The 18,928-nt window shown below is 38.1% G+C and overlaps 1 protein-coding gene across 1 annotated transcript in view; it reads right to left on the bottom strand.

The window, feature by feature from the left end:
* The window catches only part of LOC140240462 (GTPase-activating Rap/Ran-GAP domain-like protein 3), a 123,874-nt gene that overhangs the window by 16,159 nt on the left and 88,787 nt on the right, over window positions 1-18,928 (bottom strand). Inside the window, exons 6-13 of the mRNA XM_072320233.1 lie at window positions 17,385-17,449; window positions 14,297-14,357; window positions 13,457-13,559; window positions 12,121-12,219; window positions 7,528-7,631; window positions 3,680-3,794; window positions 3,135-3,180; window positions 2,608-2,714 (exon numbers count right to left, since the gene is read on the bottom strand). Coding sequence (XP_072176334.1) covers window positions 2,608-2,714; window positions 3,135-3,180; window positions 3,680-3,794; window positions 7,528-7,631; window positions 12,121-12,219; window positions 13,457-13,559; window positions 14,297-14,357; window positions 17,385-17,449 — 700 coding nt within the window. The remainder of the gene's footprint in view (window positions 1-2,607; window positions 2,715-3,134; window positions 3,181-3,679; window positions 3,795-7,527; window positions 7,632-12,120; window positions 12,220-13,456; window positions 13,560-14,296; window positions 14,358-17,384; window positions 17,450-18,928) is intronic.

The raw sequence follows: 18,928 nt of genomic DNA, 5'->3' as shown, positions 1-18,928 counted from the left end.
ACTATCTATACACTTTTGCTAACTCAACCCGTTTCTCTTGGTCAAGATGTTGGTGGAGTATTATTTTTCTGCATATTTTGAAAGGATTGGAGCCCTCTTGTGCAATAACAAGCTCTCTCTACATGCAGAAGATAATCTGTCGACTGCTATTCCAAGTTAGAAAAAACAAACACACACAAGTGTGATAGCAAGTCCCTCTGGATATCTTTTTTGTTTCCCTATAAAAATGCAAACAGGTTTCTTCTAGAGTTCTCTTTTTATTTGATTTTATTACCTGCAGGTTGCATGTCGTAAGTCTTTACTTGAAAACAACAACAACGAAACATTACTCAACCAAACAAAACAACTGCAAAAGGGTCGTTCAGACGCCGAGGAAGAGAAAACAAGGTGAACATGTTTATCACACTTGTTGTGTATTTTTTTTTTACGTTTATCAAGTTGAACTTGTCAATTTTTTATTAACATGAAGTATGGCTTTGACGTTAGCACGATTATAATTATATCATTTCTTCCTTTGGTGAGCCTCGATGAAGAAGCATTGAAGAAAAGGAAGCCAATGAATATAATTAGTGCAAATCCGAAAAATCGACGCATCTGGGAACAGCTACGGGTGTGAGATGATGATTTTATAAATGATTTTCTGATACAAAACATTTTGAAGTATGATATCTTCACATCATCTGATTTGTATGTGCAAGTGTAAGCAATATCATCGTTTCGTGACAAACTTCCGAACTTTATGACTTGTAACACTGAGACATTTTGCTTGTTTGCTTTTACTTTTTTTACGTCAATGTAATATAACGTGACTTTTCATTTAAAGCTCTTTTGCAGCACAGACTTATCGAATAAGAAGTGATATAAATCACATTACAGACGTTAGCTGCTTTGTTTATGACTATAGAGCAGTAATGGAATATCCAACATGGCATAGCATTTCAAGCTAATACATACATAATGAGATCCGATTAAATTTTATTACGGGGCGAAAGGACTTCGGCTGTTTTCACATCAGTGTAAGATCACTTAAATCCTTTCTCCTCTAGCGACTAGGAGATAAACCAAGCCCATTTACATTTTTCTTAATGCCTCGACGGTCCTCATACCAAAGCATCAATTCTTCCACTTATTCATTTATTTACTTTGTTCAATGTCATCAAACTACAGGAATGTCAGATTTGATGATGATAATTCATTCGTAATACTTAACTTTTCCATTTACTAACTGGATCACCCAGCACAGTGGATTCAAAAAGTGAATTTTCTTTTTGGCAAAATATCGGCAAGACAAATCAGGGGGAAGCAATGGTAAAAATGAGAAAACTGAAAAGCTGCTGATCAAGCAAAAAAAAAAAAAAAAATCCTGTCACTTTTTGAGCTGATTTCTTGCGCTGCTGACATACAGTTCAGACAGCGAAAAGAAAAAGAAAAGAAAAGAAAGAGAGTTGAGTAAAATTCCCGATGCTTACTGCCTAACAGCGTCACCCTCACTTTGTGAGAGAGAAAAGGCACGTTTAATGCAGCGGAAAACCCACTTTCTGCTAGGCAGAGAACTGATCGAAACGCTTGGCGACCCGGTCAGCGGAAGACTCGACAGGCAGGGGATATTTTCCTTCGAATCTACCCATTTTTCTGGCTCTTTAACTCGGTGGTTATAAAAACAGAGAAGACAAGGATAAAGAAGGGACAAATAGAGACGACAGTCTTTAGAAAGCGAGGGAAAGAGTCGTGAAAATACAGCACAAATCGACTGACTCGCCATCAAGCATGAAGACAAGCAAGCCAGTCCAGGGCTACACACTTTACATCATGCCATATAATTGCTGACATTCCTCTCTCTCTTGGAAGGAATGACGGGGTATAGTACCTGAGTGACTGTCGTATTAGTCTGCTTTTTAGACGCAAGGGACGCGCCTCTTTTTTTTTGTCACCGTATAGTAATCATTTTCATAGAAATAAAGTCGACTTTTTTATTTTAAGTGTTATAATCTCCGAGCTCTCTACAATCCTCCCAATTTTATACTTTAATTTTGGTGTTTCCCTGTTCGGGAAATGAAATTTTGATTTCATATTTAGATAACATTTATATTAGGCAACAATAAATTCTCTATTTGAGCCATGGGAAAGACAAAAAACAACAACACAACAACAACAAAGAAACAAACGCATCTTACAAAAATGTGTGTGTGTGTGTGTGTGTGTGTGTACGTACTGATTTTGTATTGTAGCAAAAATGCATGTTGTACTTACAAGTAATGGTACTTCACTTACAGCAGCGCTGAATCAAGATTATCATATCCTATTTTCACTACTGCTGATGATAATTATTTCTTCATTTTCTCATTGGATTTTGAAGTGGTTTTTATATGAAACGCCGGCAACATTTCGTCATCCGACTTTCATTTCGCATTATTCATCCCTCAATCTCAAGAACTTACTTTTGATCATATTTCTTTATTATCTATGCTTTCCTTGCACGCATTGTTTTATTTTCATTGGAAGGTGTGTTACAATAATAGTCTTTCATGCACACCATATACACTTTTGAAATAGATACAAGCAGTAAAGCGAACAAGTGAAACAAACGTTCTGGGTAAGGCAACTCACGTTTGACTAGCAGAAAATCTCTGAATGCCTGATGGTCGTCGAACACGGCGGGGGCAGGCAGCGGTGGACCAAATAAAGGCACTGACTCCTCAGAATACACTCGTAACCTTCACGAAAGAACAGAAAGGAATTAAACAGACAGATCCAGGAAGACAGGAAGACGAGGGTGGAGCATGGAAGAAGTTAAAATAGTCCACCAATAGGTGTGTGTTAACGGACAGAAAGAGAATGAAGACAATCCTGTGAAACTCGAGTTGCTCCAACCTATCGAGAACACAACAGATCTAAACATGTTTTGCGAAAGAATGACGATATAATTCACATTTCGTCAGCAGAATACAGGGAATTTCATCGATATCTAGAAATAACAAACTGAATGAAACTCAAGTTCAACTCCTTAAGGCATCTCCTACCAAGATTCATACATTAAAAGAGTTCAAAAATTGTGATTGTTTCTTACAAGTAAAATAATTCAACAAGGTTGATTAAATGTTGTCGAAGGTAGCATACAAATCACTCCAACTTACCTGTAAGTATCATTGTTCTTGTTGTATGTCACCAAAGCAAATATGTCTGAATTCAACAAAAGAGTCAAGAACAATTTTTCCAATCGTTGTGCGGGAGAAGGCTTTTTTATGAGAATATTATTGATTGATCATCGAAAAAAATATGTCGACTTAATATTTATCATAAACCAAATGTCATTTTTGTACGCAAATGTCCAATAGTCAACACCTTATCAACTCTGCCATCTCAAGTCGGATAAGGCGAACTTTTTGGCAGCTCTCGTTCATAACAATTTGATATATAAGTTCTGCGGTCATACACGTATATTACTCCTACTTATAATATGTCTAAATCTTCAAGAAACATTTTTCCAAGCTTATAATTTAGCTTTGAAAATGTCCTATACACTGTATGTCATTATGCTTCCGCGTTCGATTTTGCACTGCTTACATGACACTATTCGTGGTCCCTTGAGTAAATTCCATTATAGATGCACGGTAATGCGATTAGCCAATATACGAGCAGACAAGACGACTTCCGGCGACATGAAGCTTGTAAAGGATACGGGTAAAGTGTGACCTGATCATGGAAGGCTTGAAGAACATTTCCTCTTCCGGGTCATCGGTCTCCATGTACACGATGGTCACAATGTCATTTCCAACGTGTCGCTTTCTCTCGACCTGGTACGGGAAAGAAACATGGATTCATATACCAGATAACAAAATCTCTTGGAACAGTTTCATAGATACCTCCATTCATTGGAATCTGTCATGATAAGGGAAATGTGTTTAGTTGTTATGTAAATGAGACCCCCCCCCCCCCCCATTCTATATCTACAAACGCTTGGTAAAATGAGCAGTCAAGTCACACCAGCAGTGACCGGAAAAAAAGAAAATGCCGTGTTTGGCAAACCTTTCCATTTCAGCTTTTGTCTGGACGCAACGTGTAGAAGATCAGCGAAACATACCTATACTTTGAAACAAACTGAAAGTTTGGAATATTTCTGGTCATAATTCATTTTATCTTGGTACCTGTCAGTGAACCTGTCCTTCATGTCAAAATATCAACGTCACCGTGTACGCGTTGCCATGGCAACACTAAACGAACGTCGATTATGCAACCTTACCGGAGGAGTGTACGAAAAGTTATCTCCAGCATCCTAATCTGTGCTGCATATTTGGTCCAATAGCTTTAAAAATGAATTAATCTCAGGCAATGTAGTTGCTCCACGAGCGAGATATACGATATTGTGCAGAAATCTCTACTCCCATAAAGAAAACGTGACTGTAATACATAGGATTTCTTATCTTATGTTGGAACAGAGGTTTAGGTGCACGTTTGTAACAAATTTGAATCGAGAGCCATGATCTGAAAACAGATGCACGTCACTAGACCGACACCCACGAGTCATACAGCCTACAAGTTACAGCCCATGGTTTCGACATTAAGCAAACAAAGCCCATGAGACCGACACATTAAACCCCGTGTTGTATCTGACGAATCGTGGGCTGTTTTTACCTAGTGTCGGTCTCATGGGATTTATTTGCATAGTGTCGAACTCTTGGGCTGGATGACTCGTGGGTGTCGGTCTTGTGAGATGACCCCGTGAAAACAGCCACACTTGAAACAATACAACCATCACTTTGGATCGATCGTTTCCTATGTCTTTATTTCCATTACTTATTGTCTTTTTATTCTTCTTTGTCTACTGTTTATATCTTTTATCTCTCTTCCTATATCTCCCTAGCGATTTCTTTGGCTCGTTGGTTCTTTCATTCTCCTTTGGTCCTTCCATAACATTTTGTCCGTCTTTCTGTAGCAACCACTCTCTTTCTTCTCCGACACCGTCAATCCCAAGACATTACTTCTTCAGTATTTTGCTCTGGGAGGAAATGTCTTGTCTACCGGATTACAGATGTTTCGTAAAATATCAAAGGTTGCAATAATTCTGGATTGTTTTCGGACGTCTTTGTTAGAGCACCTGCCCAAATATTCGAACGATGATTACATTCATGTGATTTTCCTCGAGCATAATGCTCCAGAGATATTGTAAGTGTTGATAGTTATCTGCTATCATAATAAGTGAAAAGATATTGAAATCGCCCAAATCTGAAGGCATGCAACACGACACTCCTTTGCGCTTTTACATGCATTCCATACGGCCTTGAAATTGTAAAGGTGCAAAAATGCAATTTCCTGCGGAAATTAAGGAGTGTCAGCACTGACATTTTGACATTGCACCAGGCAATCGCCACGGAATGAGATTCTATTTTCTCCAAGATATTTCCCTCTATAAGTCAAATATAAGTAAACAAGCTCAGTCAGCTTGAGCACCAAACCTTTCGAATATTAATAATTCAGAAGAAATTCGATTATTTTTTTTCTCTTTTTTTTTCTCACTAGAAATAACAACGAAAAAACAAGGGTTTATAAGAAACCTGGATGACAATTACTGCAGTGTGGGTAATAAAATTAGTTTTTGTTCTGCTGCTAGTTAAGGAGGAGCCGAATTTCATCATGAATACGAAGTATTTTCCATTGTACAAATAAGCCTATATGAAATGGGGGACTAGTTAAGCTTCGTAGGGCCTAAATCAACTAACACCTTGAGAATTAATGAAAAATGAAACTGTTAGATTTGGTTGAAGCCCTCTGAAAAAGTAAAGATCATAGTAACACAACATCTGACGCTCAACCTTTCACGTAATGAATTATGGGTTATATCCAATGATAATCTCAGAAGCGGATCTAGAGGGGGGGTTGGGGGGGTTGCAACCCCCCCCCCCCAAAAAAAAAAAAAAAAAAAAAATCCGGGGACCATTTTTTTTATCTTATCTTTTTTTTTTTTTTAACTTGTAATTTTATTTTTTTCTATTTATGGCAATGACCTCTATACCAAAAAGAGTGGTGCTTTAGATGCAAGAAAACGCCATTTTCACACACAGATTTTCAAAAATTCTCCCTACTGTGGGAGGGGGGACACCCCCCTCCCACACCCTCCCCCCCCCCCCCTCGCTCGCTCCGCTCGCTCGGGCTCGGTCGCTACGCTCCCTCGCATACCGCCCCAACCCCCTCCTTTATAAAAAGCTAGATCCGCCCCTGATAATCTTATAAACATCTTAAACCCGGCGCCCAGTTAATTTTATAGTCATCAATTTCAATCTTTCTGTGATTAGATACCCAAAGACTTAATTTTAAAATTATACCAAAATAGGGAAAGTAACTTGCATCGTAATCAAACTGAACAAGTGGAAGGATTTGACGTCTTGACCCGCAGACTAATCCAATGTGTCTGTATGAAGTTTCTATTAGGCTTGGGAAGGTACTTGTAAATCATCTCGATAGTTTGGAGAAGAAAAGAACTCTTCTACAGTCTGGCGCCTTTTTCTGCTTTCTAACGTCTCCGTCGCGGAGTGAAGTGAGTGAGAGGCGTTGTAAGCAGTGTGTTAAAAGATAGGAAGGCCTCATTCTTGATTCAACTCTACCACTCAATCAATGCATGCCCACGCACTTCCCTCTACGGGACGTTTTTGTAAGAGACCATCAAAACAATGAAATGACACTCTTGAAGACACACACACACACAATATACTTCTTTGAAAGGTGAGTTTCAAAATCCGTCTGCCCATGATCAGACGTGTTTTCATGTCTGTTTCAGAAACGGATTTGATTAAGATCTTTTGTCACACCATGGGCACTGATGAAGAGTGTGATCTTGCCTTTCAGTATTTGAGAGCTATGCTCCGTTTTTAAGATCTTCAAGATCTACGAATTATTTTTTGACGGCGTTCTTCTTCTACTAATTGTTTTACTATAATATATATATATTTATATATATATATATATATATATATATATATATATATATATATATATATATATGCAATATTAATGTAGTACACTGCACCACCTTACAGCGTCACTATTCAATCAATTTTTGCTTACTAGTATGTTTCACAGAATCATGATTCATGTGTGTGTGTGGTGTTTTTTTTGTAACCAATAGACACAATAGGTATCATTAGAGCGGAATAGATTCTCTGTGATTATCTATGTCCAGAAATGCATCTATAGATCACCCTACATTTTATAAGCAAATCATCCATACCATGCAGTGACATTATTGGAACGAATCAGTTTTAGAGAGGAACGTACATCATCTGTGATGAGTTTTGGTGTAGACAAACGACATAGTCCCTTGTGGAATATCAATTAAATAAAACAAGTACTGCGTCGCCGCTCCTACACACGCTATAAATTCATTCTCCGATTCTCTGAAGGGCTGGATTCTCTTGTTTGCATGGGAACACATTCCATGATCCAATCTGAATCGAATTAGTTTGGATTGGGTTAGCTCAGTCCTGCCCAAGATTTCTTGCAAAGGTGAAATACGCTGGACTTTTTTTTTCTTACCTGTTGACGATTATCTTTGGAATAAGGCAGCAAGGTAGAAACGTGAAACATGATTTCGTGTCCCTCGTACATCGTGTACACAGATTCTGTGCCCGTTGTGTTATCTGTTTATTGAAATACGAGTAACAAGCAGACGAGAACTTCGTAAACAAACGGTGAAATTAATATTATGATTATACTTAAGCATAAAAAACCCTACGTCGAAAGTAGGTCTCATAATCAACGAACTATTGCAGGATTATGTTGCAAAGCCTGCATTTCACTGTAAGAAAAAGGAGAAGAAAAAGAAAGAACTAAAATTTGACAACGTCAAAGCAGTCAGTTGATCAATAATCTGAATCAAGAACAAATCAATTTCCCCCAAGAGATTTGTCAAGATATCTTTGCTTAAGTTCTTCGATCGATTATGCTAAATTTCAAAGGTAAAACCTAGGTGAAGCAAATCCGTTACACTGGATTAGGAACACATGGTATATATAAGGACAATCAAAGGCGAAATTCAACGCAGAGCTTCAAAAACTTCAAAAATAAGTAGGCATAACATGATGAACGTTTAGACTTTAATACACCCCTCACGATGGAGCAGATAAAAATATAAAATCAACTACAGTATTCCAATGCCTACTTTGTACATGATGTATACACCGATAAATAAAAAAATAGTCCACTTATGAAGTTTCTCTCTCTCTCTCTCTCTCTCTCTCTCTACATATATATATATATATATATATATATATATATATATATATATATATATGCATATATATATATATATATATATATATATATATATATATTCATATATCATAACTTATATATCATACATTATATATTTATGTATTAAGTATTACACAAGATCATATACTATATATTCTATATTAAACTTTTTATCATATAATATGACGGAAATTGATAAGTCGGGATAGAAAATAAATTAATGGCGCAGAGATAATCTCAGTTATGTATAAATGCATAGATAGATCACAATAAATATGACGGGAATACGGAAATTAATGAATTCTACATAATTATATTAGCTAGGAGTTAAGTTTCGCATGAGAATAGGCCTACATCATTGATATATGTTGTGTGTGTGTGTGTGTGTGTGTGTGTGTGTGTGTGTGTGTGTGCGCGCGCGTGTGTGTGTGTGTGTATGTGTGTGTGACTGCATGGGTGTGTGGGTGTGCGTGATGACGTAGGAAATGAGAACACAATCAATCAGTCTAATCTTAAGTGCACGGTAAGTCAGGAATATCTTGGGATTTACCTCCTATTTCCTGGACATCTCTTATTAAAGCTCAAAATTCCTTCTTAATCAAGTTCGGATTGTGATAATATTTGTGGGAGTCATCTTCCACCTCAATGGACAGGTCTTCGCCCTGATCCCCCTCCCTCTCTCTATAAATATGAATATACCGGTAAAGACTCATCATTGAGGACCGTAGCAAAATTGCTGGCATCCAACCTGGATTTATTTTTCACATTTAATAATAGCTGCTTTTAGCTTTCTATGACCACTGCCGTATCTTCCGGTGCTGGTTATCAAGGCTGTAATGATAACACGTTATTCCAAACGATTCATATAAATAAACAATCAAACCCTCCCTCCCCCTAAAAAAAAAAACCCAACCAAACAAACAAACTTAATGTATTTTCTTTCTTCTCCTATCGAATCTATCACTTATATCCCTAAAAAGCTCGCAACGAACGGCACAGTCACCTTTATTTTCTTTAAATGTTTTTAATCTGTACAATATGAAAATAAACTTCATACGAGAAGACATGTACAAAACATGTTAAAATGATATTTTATCTTAACATAATAATTATCATATTATGATAGGAGACTCAGGTTTACATGGCGGCTTCAAATGAAAGGGTTTATTACGGTTAGCCTGATTTGGGGTTTTCTGCAGATCTGTGTGTAAAGTTATGTGATGCTACAGCTTACAACCAATCCGTTGTGGCATAAAGTTGCTGTGAGTACAGAGCCCCCTAGAGGATTATTTTATTTTGATAGCGACTGAAACGAGGCTGAAGGCATTGGCGTGAGTCTACGCAGCCGACAAACACTTCACGCCGATCGACATTCAGGCAATCTCTGTGATCGATAGTGCATCAACATTCAATCGCTTAGAATGTGTCTAGGTAGAGCCTCAAAGAGAGCGTCTTCTTTTCTCTCATGCCATGAAAATACACCTTTTTCCTGATCGTCTGCAACTAGAACAGGACTACGGACGACACTTTGTAAATGTTTCGATTTCCTTTTCTTTAACATGTAGGGTCTACTTCCGGAGCAAGTCTTTCCCGCCAAAATGCATGTTGAATATTCATCGCGACTCCATCAAGCGTTGTATGTGACAAGCTCTTACTGGCACACACTTGATCTCACGGGATAGGACACATAGTGTGGTCTATGACTGAAAAACAAATTGCATCGGGATGATTATTCAGTGTAGCTGAGCAGCTCTTTTCTAAGAATCAGTGATGGATGATATATCTGAATGAGCGACTGAGTAGGGGCATTTCGAGGAGGGATGATCAAATAAATGGAGCATATATGAACAAGGCGAGATAAAATATTTGGTGTAGACCTATGCAAAGAAAAATACTAGGAATTCGATGTTAACTTCTCCCTAGCAATGTTGGGCCATTGACATATCCGTGCTGAGACATCGCTCGATGCTATTGAGTTGTCCATATGGTAATTCCTTTTCACTAGTATGTTGTCGCAGACTGAAAAAAAAAGAAAAAGCTAGCGACAATTCTGTAAGGGGTTTTCAATCTTCCTCGAGATCTCGACGGGCCGAGGAAAAGAACGATCAAATTCGGGGCTCTCATCGGGAGTGCAACCCCGTCTCTTTGAAATTCTTCTCCGTTTACGTTTTATCCTCAATGGGCTTCCTTTCGGGTTCGGTAACCATGGCAACACCCTCCTCCCTACTCTTTCTCTTTCCCCTCATCCTCTTCGGCCGTTCATTCGTGAGCATTATTTTACGGCCCGCTCGCGCACGAGTCCCCCGCAGCAAAGTTCTGCCAAGGTGGTTCATCTTAGCATGTTTTATCACATCTCCCGATTGATCATACTATTTGCCTCACTGTCACTACCCATGCTGGAGGAAAGCTCTCTTTCCATTCTTTCCGCAGGCAGTTGTATCGAACGGGTCGTTTTCAAGAGGGAAAGAGAGGGAGAGGGAGAGCGTAGACTGATAGAGGGGATGTCGTTACCAAGCAAGTCATGAAAGTTAAAGAGAGCGGGAGCGTGGGAAAGCGAGATCAGACCGAAGCTCTGAGGGGGCCGGCAGAAGACGTGGAAAGTAGCTCAATCGAGATAGTGAGAATGACAAAATGTAGGTTATGGTGAAATTTGATTGAAATATGAGCAAGAGTGGTGAAACATTAACCATAATGAAAGGGAATGTAATTTAAGGAGTCATGTCCGATGAAACGGGGTACTCGAAGAATACAGCAAGAAGATTGATCATCAGGATGGGAAACGAGAGAAAAAAACATTAATGGAAAAAGACGATGAAGAGAGGATGAAAGTTATCCGGAATGTGGAGGAGAGGATGAAGAAGAGTATGAAAAAATAGTTTTAAAATGTGATTAGGTCCAAGTCGTAAAAGAGCAATATTCCCCACGACGACAGTGAAATTAATGGCAGTATTAGTAATAGTGGTCTTAATCGCAACAGCCATAATGCGTCGTCTACTGATATTAAGCAATAACGCCTTTTTTAATCAAAAGCGTTGACATGGTTAACAGCATTTTCGATTACAATGTAGATGCGATGGTGCTGATCGACACATTATGTTGCAATAAAAGCAACTTAATTGGCAAAAAGAGAAATAGAAGAGCCATACTGGCTGTTGAGGCCAGTTACATTATCCGAAAGTCGTGATGGAGTAGCAGTAGGCCTAGCAATGCGCCGACAGCAGTGGTTGTCTCAAAAGTAATACGAGGAGTAGAAGCAGTACGTTAGTCGAAGTGGAAGTGGTAATAGGCCTTTTATGGTGATGGGAGTATAACGATAAAGTGACAAGTATGACTATAGTATAATATGGTGATATAGATCCTAGTCAGATGATTGGCTATCACGTGACCACTCTTTTATCTTGCCTACAGGTTCAACTTTACTTTTCAGTGGTCATTTTGTGCACTTTTATGAGCAGTGCTATTAACGACAACACGCCTGCGGCTCAGCTGCACTTCCTGTGTATTACATGTACAAACGCAAAGCCATTGTTTCTGTTCAGTTTAACAGCGTACGGAGCCTGTGCTGGCCTGGAAATCTTGTGAAATGGTATTGGCCGCCGCGGAATTAAGATCATGTCATTATTTTTATAAAACAAATAATGCACATTACTTGGCTTCGTTCTCGCGTGTTTCTGACTGTTTTAAAGTTATTTCGAATGGATAATTCACTCTTATTCCCTCTCTTCTGGGCGTTATTTGTAATAACAATTAGCTTCAGCCTAAGACACAAAACACTATCACATACACATTCACCATCACACACACACACACACATGCATGGAGCAGAATACGTAAACTTGATCACGATCACACCTACGTAAGGACAGGTGGACTTACTCTTCACATCGAGACCTCCGTTGAACTTCTCCCAGCCCTTCAGGGGAATGGTCTCACCAAGGAGTCCCACTAGCTTGCTGAAGGCCTCTGAGGGATGTTCTGTCAGGTTTTCATGGACATCATCAATTTTAAGCATTAGTCTACATTGACAGTGATTATTGTACGTCATTCAATATTAATATGCCTTACCGGTTTCCGTCCAAGAAGATTACTTCGACAAGTGGCGAAACAAAATTACAAAGTGTAAAGCAAAAAAAAAAAATGCATTACAAAAGCTACAAGTTAGTTCTGAGAAGTTTTTCTTCAGGAAGGATTATCAAGATTACTTTTCAGAGCTTGTCCCAGCCAAGCTTCTTGTTTGAGTCATTGGTTCGATGTAGTCAATTCTCATGCAGTTTCAATCTTGCTCACATTAAGGCCAGATCTATTACGTATAACGTTGCAAATTGTTAACCTGTTCTGTGACAGGTGACAGGGACGGTGTGTACAGTGTACAATGCAGTAGGGTTTAATGTGCCAAGCGGCACTCAAAAGTACACCGAGGGTTAGAACACATGTCTCACAGAGAATGTCAAAATACATTACATCATAAACTAACACTTTTTTGAAAGTTTGATTTCATTTTACATGGTCTTTTATATCCTGTCTACATGATGCTATTCTTGTAGCTGTTGTTTGGATAGAGTGCTATGGATGAAAGATTAGGGATTTTTCCCTGAGTTTTTGTTGGAAGTCGAAAGAAACTGAAGCGCACTGCCTCACCATGTTGACTTTCATGACCTATGTGAGAGACAGTGTTTTTGCTTCCTACAAGAGAAGGTGGTATGATGAACACGTCACGTTACCCACGGTCTCGAACGCATGTCATCCGATTGACCGGTAAGCACGTTACTGACTTTGGCCTGACGTAGTAGACTTTGTGTTACCTTGTGATGCATGATGGGTAGATCATCCAACAAGCCTGACACCCACGAGTCATACAGCCCATGATCATTAGATCGACACTGGGAAGTATAGGCCCATGAGTCCGACACTAGACAAAAGAGCCCATGAGTTTGACACTAGACAAAAAGGGCCCATGAGTCTGACGCTAGCAAACACGGCCCATGACTCTGACACACAGCGAAAAAAGGCCCACGAGTCCTTAACTGCGTGCATTCATAATATATGATATGTCGGTATCGTGGACCATTTTTTTTTCTCCTAATGGCGAGCTCGTAGGATGTACGACTCGTGAGTTGTATGACTCGTGGGTGTCGGACACGTCACGTGCACCCGATCAGACAAGCTCAGTGACATGTAGTACATCAGAAAAACTAATCGAAGGCGGACTTACCATTGCTGAACATTTCATCGTCCGATTTTTGGCCATTCTTGGCATACAGGACACCAAACTTGAAATTCACAGAGCCCTCTTGCTCTTCAAGAAGTAGCAGTTCCTACATAGTAACAAAAAGTTATATGAAATAGTATACAAATTATCCATGTTGGTAGTTGCGCTAAAATACAACAACAAAAATCTAATGATTAAGATCAATTACTGCCTCCACCATGCTATCGTGCAATAAACCATTCAATGTAGGATACAAAGACCAAGGAAATTGTATTAATTATGCGACAATTATTTCCGGTTAGTTCATGGCGTCCTTAAAGTGCTGTAATTACCATCTCAGTCTATGAATTTATAAAAGGAATAAAACTCCTGTGAGGAAGTCTAGAGAGAATACCAACATCCAGCGACACAGCAATTCCTAAAAGTTCTCTTTCCTCAACCCCCATCCCACCCCATGCCAATTATAAGAGAAGACATCCGTGCAGCTTGTAATGTGATTGAACTAAGAACGACAGTTCCGGCTCTCCAGTTGATTAGATCTACAGGGAAGAGTGACATTTCACAAATGCAACGTGGCGTCGTTTGAGCAAGTTCATAAAGTATCACAGTAAGAAATATGTATACACTATATTCTCTTGTGCATTTTCCTTGTACATAATTATGTATGGTACGCTAAATACATCCTCGGGAGGAAAGTCAAATATTTGTGCTCTGTACGTTTTGCGACGTGGTATCATTTACAGTGCGCGTTCGTGTACAAAGCAGTCTGTTTATTACACAATTTCTGCGTTTATCTACAAAATATCACGCACTCTGCGAAACAATAACCTGTTTTGTACTCACCTTTTGGATGTCCGGAGTGTAGATTTCTTTGGGCGATTTGTCTATCTTTAGGTCAAATCTCCTGAATAAATGACATGTTTCGAAAAGGATGTTAAAAATTCTGCCAACGTGTCTCTACAAAACCACATTCAAGTCAAATCATTCTACAGAGAAGTACGGTTTAGACCACTGACCACTCCTTGAGAAGCTGGAATAACATTTGAACTGGGTCTTTCCTGCCACACTCGCCACAGGGGTGATGGCTCTTTGAACGCTGTTTAACATAAATCTATGTTTTCTGTGTAATCTCTGAAAAGTAGATGATTTCTTAATCGGGACGGGAAGATACACCGCGGGTTGTTCAAAAGAAGAAGGAGAAGAAGAAGACTTCACCAGAGAACAGAAATGAAACAGGCCAGAGAATTTTTCTGTATATCAAATGATGAAATTCAAATACACCTCAATTGGCAATTTCACGATCGTTTCGACGTGATTTTTGTCTTCTTTTTTTATTGCTCTTTTTTTCTATATTCGCTAGCAGGAAATCTTCAACGCTTGAAAACATATCAAGATTACATCCAATAAAACATGTAATTAATTCTTCATTTTGTCCATCCTTCTGTTAAAACATGTTATTATTGGCAATAATAATGTATCTGGTTAAATACTTGAGTATAATTAGAGAACCGAATGGAAATCTGCTTACTAGAAGGCCGCGCTCCATGCCAAAATCAAATCAGCAATTACTTCCATATAACTTTATTAAAAGATTTTTCAGCATTGCACAGGTCTACATTAATAGCCCGTATTTCCTTACGTCATGAAACAAAAGAAAAAAAAAACCACCACATATCACGGAATTTAGACACAGTCGATATAATCGAGTCGGCCATAAGGGATTAAAAAAAAGAGTGATAGTGTTACTTCTTTCTACTTCCTCACTTCCTTGTATAACTGGCTCAGTCTGCGCTTTGTCTCTGTTTTATGCGCATAGAAACGTCAGTATTAAGCCCTATATAAGTGTTATTTATTACTATTATCAATGACAATAACGGAAAAGTAACGATATTTACGTTTTACAACATTCAAACGCCATTATAACAAGAAGAAGAAGAAGAACAACAACAACAAGATGCCTTCACTAAACAGAAAGGAGTCTCTGAAATGCTTCGCGTATTTTCACAGCTGCAATAAACTGCTCACGGGGGAATTATTGATTTTTCGAGATGATATACCGGGGTAAATAGAGTGGAAAACATACTGAACCTGCACGGGACAAACCTCATCCAGTTCGTGGTCAAAATTCTCGAAAGTGAATTATATTATAAGAATATGATACAGGGATCGACATAGTGAAACTAAGACACCGTCTAATACCTGCGTGTACGACTATATAGTGTGATTGAGTCCCACCATTCCTAAACACGTAGCTATATTCTTCTCCCACCCTTCTGAACTTGTTATATCCTATAAACTTTTCATTTAACGCTGCATATAACTAGTATAACAGTATCTAAGAGGGCTGGTAAAATAGCTCGAAGTAGAAGATATTACAGAGGTCTGGTAATTTTTTTAAATCTTCTATTCGAGATATATGCCTCTATAATAGTTGTAACACATAAATACAGCGTGTAGAAAACGACAAAGATCAGTCCCAACTTGCACCGCTGCATCACGCATCGTATATATTCATCCAAGTATAATAGAACCAATTTCCCTAAGGCAATTGAAGAGGGATGGTGCAGTTTCACAAGTGAGTACCGATCAGACCCAAAATATTCACCCAGGGAATTGGTTATATATTAATTACGTCATTACCACTAGGCTGACAGCATTATTGATCAATTTTGACACATTTTTTGGCATTCTAAAGACACTGTTGAATATTGATAATGTGGGGACTAAATATCAGAAATTGTCGAACTTCACTGCTTGAGCTGTATGATGATATTCAAATTGCCGAACACTCCAGCATACAAAAGTGTTGAGAATTACGCTGTCACTATGACCAAAAAATGTGAACATTCTAGTAAGCCGTTTTCCAAATGGTTTATTCTAAACACTAAAGCTTATGGGAAATGTAATAATCTCAATGTGGTGTCTCACAGATGTTCTGGCAGCATGTCATTCCATTCAGCTCGGATTTTATAAAACTGGAAACACGCATTATCATCAGTACATTTAAAGCACACAATATTGCGACTCTGGCAGCAGTTACGGGGTTTTGTTCGTTTCGAATTTAGCATATTAATGCGTTATAACATTCAATTTAATTTAATTTGCTTTATGTCCATCGAACAATAGGTAATTGATAATACAAATTATACATTTGACAAACTGTATCGTTTTAACAATTTGTAAAAAGTACAGGTCATAAAGTACATATACAATACAAAATATACTGTGTGTATAAATGGATATATGCAATGAGAGAAACATTATACTTTCTAGAATGACAAAGAAGTATAGCGATGGAAAAAAAAAACTGATCTGCTGAAAAGTGGAGCTTGAAAGACGTGGATTACTCTCTAACACATACGGAAATAACATTCCCTGAGGAAATATCCTCTTTCCATGATGACGGTATACATTTTCAGGAAATATTAACAAAACTATTATTCTGAGCCTGGAGAATGTATTCAAAGAGCAAATAAAGAGTACGCGGACGTTATTGAGCTATGTGAAGGGGTGGGGGCAAAACAACAAAGACACAGTCAGGACCAAACGATGAAAACATAAATTAAAGATACATTGTATCTGTTAGACAGTTAATGAAAGTATCTACTTGAGGTTCAGATTCAACTTTAATAGTCTCTTCCAGATATACTCATTCAGACTTGTAAAGGATTCAATTTGTAATCTCCAGGTTGTTGCTTTTATTCTATTCATTTTTCTTATATTTTTTTTCTTCGTAATTCAGTGACAGTTGCCTTATAATGAATTCATCCAGTAATGTTATGACACTCATAACAAATATTGGTTTTTAACAAAACGATCCATGCAAAAGGTCATAATATAGTATCTGTGTTAGGGACTGATATAGACTGATACAGTAACATCTCTCAAGGGGAGATGAGGACGTTGAACGTCACTGCGTACACTTGCTTACCCCAGTATCCGTTTGACTGACATCGACTTGGCCGAATTGTATGGTATACAAATCTTCTGGGTCCCCTGTAATAGAAAGTAGGAAACAAAAATTAATGACATCATTGTTAAACAAAGCAAAAATTCACCTTGCCTTACGGACAGTATTTCACAAGCATTGTGGTTGTGGGAATTTTTAAAGAAAAAGATAATTGTGGTTTAGATTGTTAACTTCATAAGGGAACATTTGTCATGCACCCCGCAATGCGATAATGTATCGTCTTAGACATGTTAGATTTTGACATCTGTTCCGGACGGTGGGAATTCACTCACAAATGGCACAAATGGATAGAGAGAGATAGAGAGAGAGAGGGAGGGAGAGAAGGGGAGTGATAGTGAGAAACAGAGAGAGGGGGAGAGAATCAACATGTAGAGAGTATTGGGAGTGTTTATCTATCCATTTATTTATTACTTTATTGATGTATTTATATACTCACTTTATTAATTCATTCACTGATCTTTTCATTTTTGTATTTGTCTTTTTTCTATAATTTCTTTCGTTTATATATTCAGTTAATCATTCATTCTCAATTCGTTTAGTAATTTATTTGCAGGAGTACATGATTTTCAGCTAGGGGATAATTATATTCAATTCACCATATAGTGGTTCTCCATGATACGTTTTCCATGCAATAATTTTATACAATCGTAATACAAATTGGAAATTTGTACAAATTACGTTTTGACAAACATCCTCTGAAAATTAATCACTTCAATTAACAGGTTGACACGATCCATTATAACCTTTGCTCCTAGTGCCATAGATATGCTCTAGAGGCACGAGAGGGAGAGAGTTGTTGGAGAGAGACGTACGGTATGAACGACGAATGAAAGGACCAGACGATAGGTAAACATAGCCTACTTTGGCAAGTCATTTCTTAGCGAGTCTGTGTAAGTGGCGTGTTTAAGATGCATTGCTTGGTATGTGGTACTGTCAGCATGGTCAGTTTGAGTTTACCCACTCCTTTTCCCGTAATACTTTGTTTAATTGAGACTTGTGAAACTCAACAAATTTTCTTATGGTAAAAAAAAAAATAGAATTGGTAGGTTGAGTAGGGAAAATGACAATGTCATATCAGAAAAGGGCTGATTGGAGTAAAAAAAAAATAAACAAACGGGAGGATGGTTAAATACCTTAAAACGACAGGGAATGCATAAACACTTGACTCTAAGTGTCTTGGCGGGCTATGGCTGGCCGTTACCATGGCTACGATTATGTCGTTGAAGCAGAATAATGATCAATAGCCACCGACCCTTCGAAAGTAAGACACAGCGCTGATGTATTAACACAGGCCTTCTACTTTGTTTGATAGGCCAAATGGAAGAGTGATTTCCTGCATTTTTTCCCCTTCCATTTCTGTGATATGCGTTGAGCTAAGATTTATATAATCATACACAGCCAAAAGTATCAAGTAAATACACTGTACACCAATAAATATACCTTTACTTTAATGCATGCAACCGCATGACAGCAAATTTATTCACACAACAACACGGTACAAACAC

This window comes from Diadema setosum, chromosome 17 (assembly GCF_964275005.1).
Source record: "Diadema setosum chromosome 17, eeDiaSeto1, whole genome shotgun sequence".
NCBI classification, from domain to species: Eukaryota; Metazoa; Echinodermata; class Echinoidea; order Diadematoida; family Diadematidae; genus Diadema; species Diadema setosum.
Note: the sequence above shows the minus strand (reverse complement) of the source record. Positions and strands in the feature narration are given on the sequence as shown.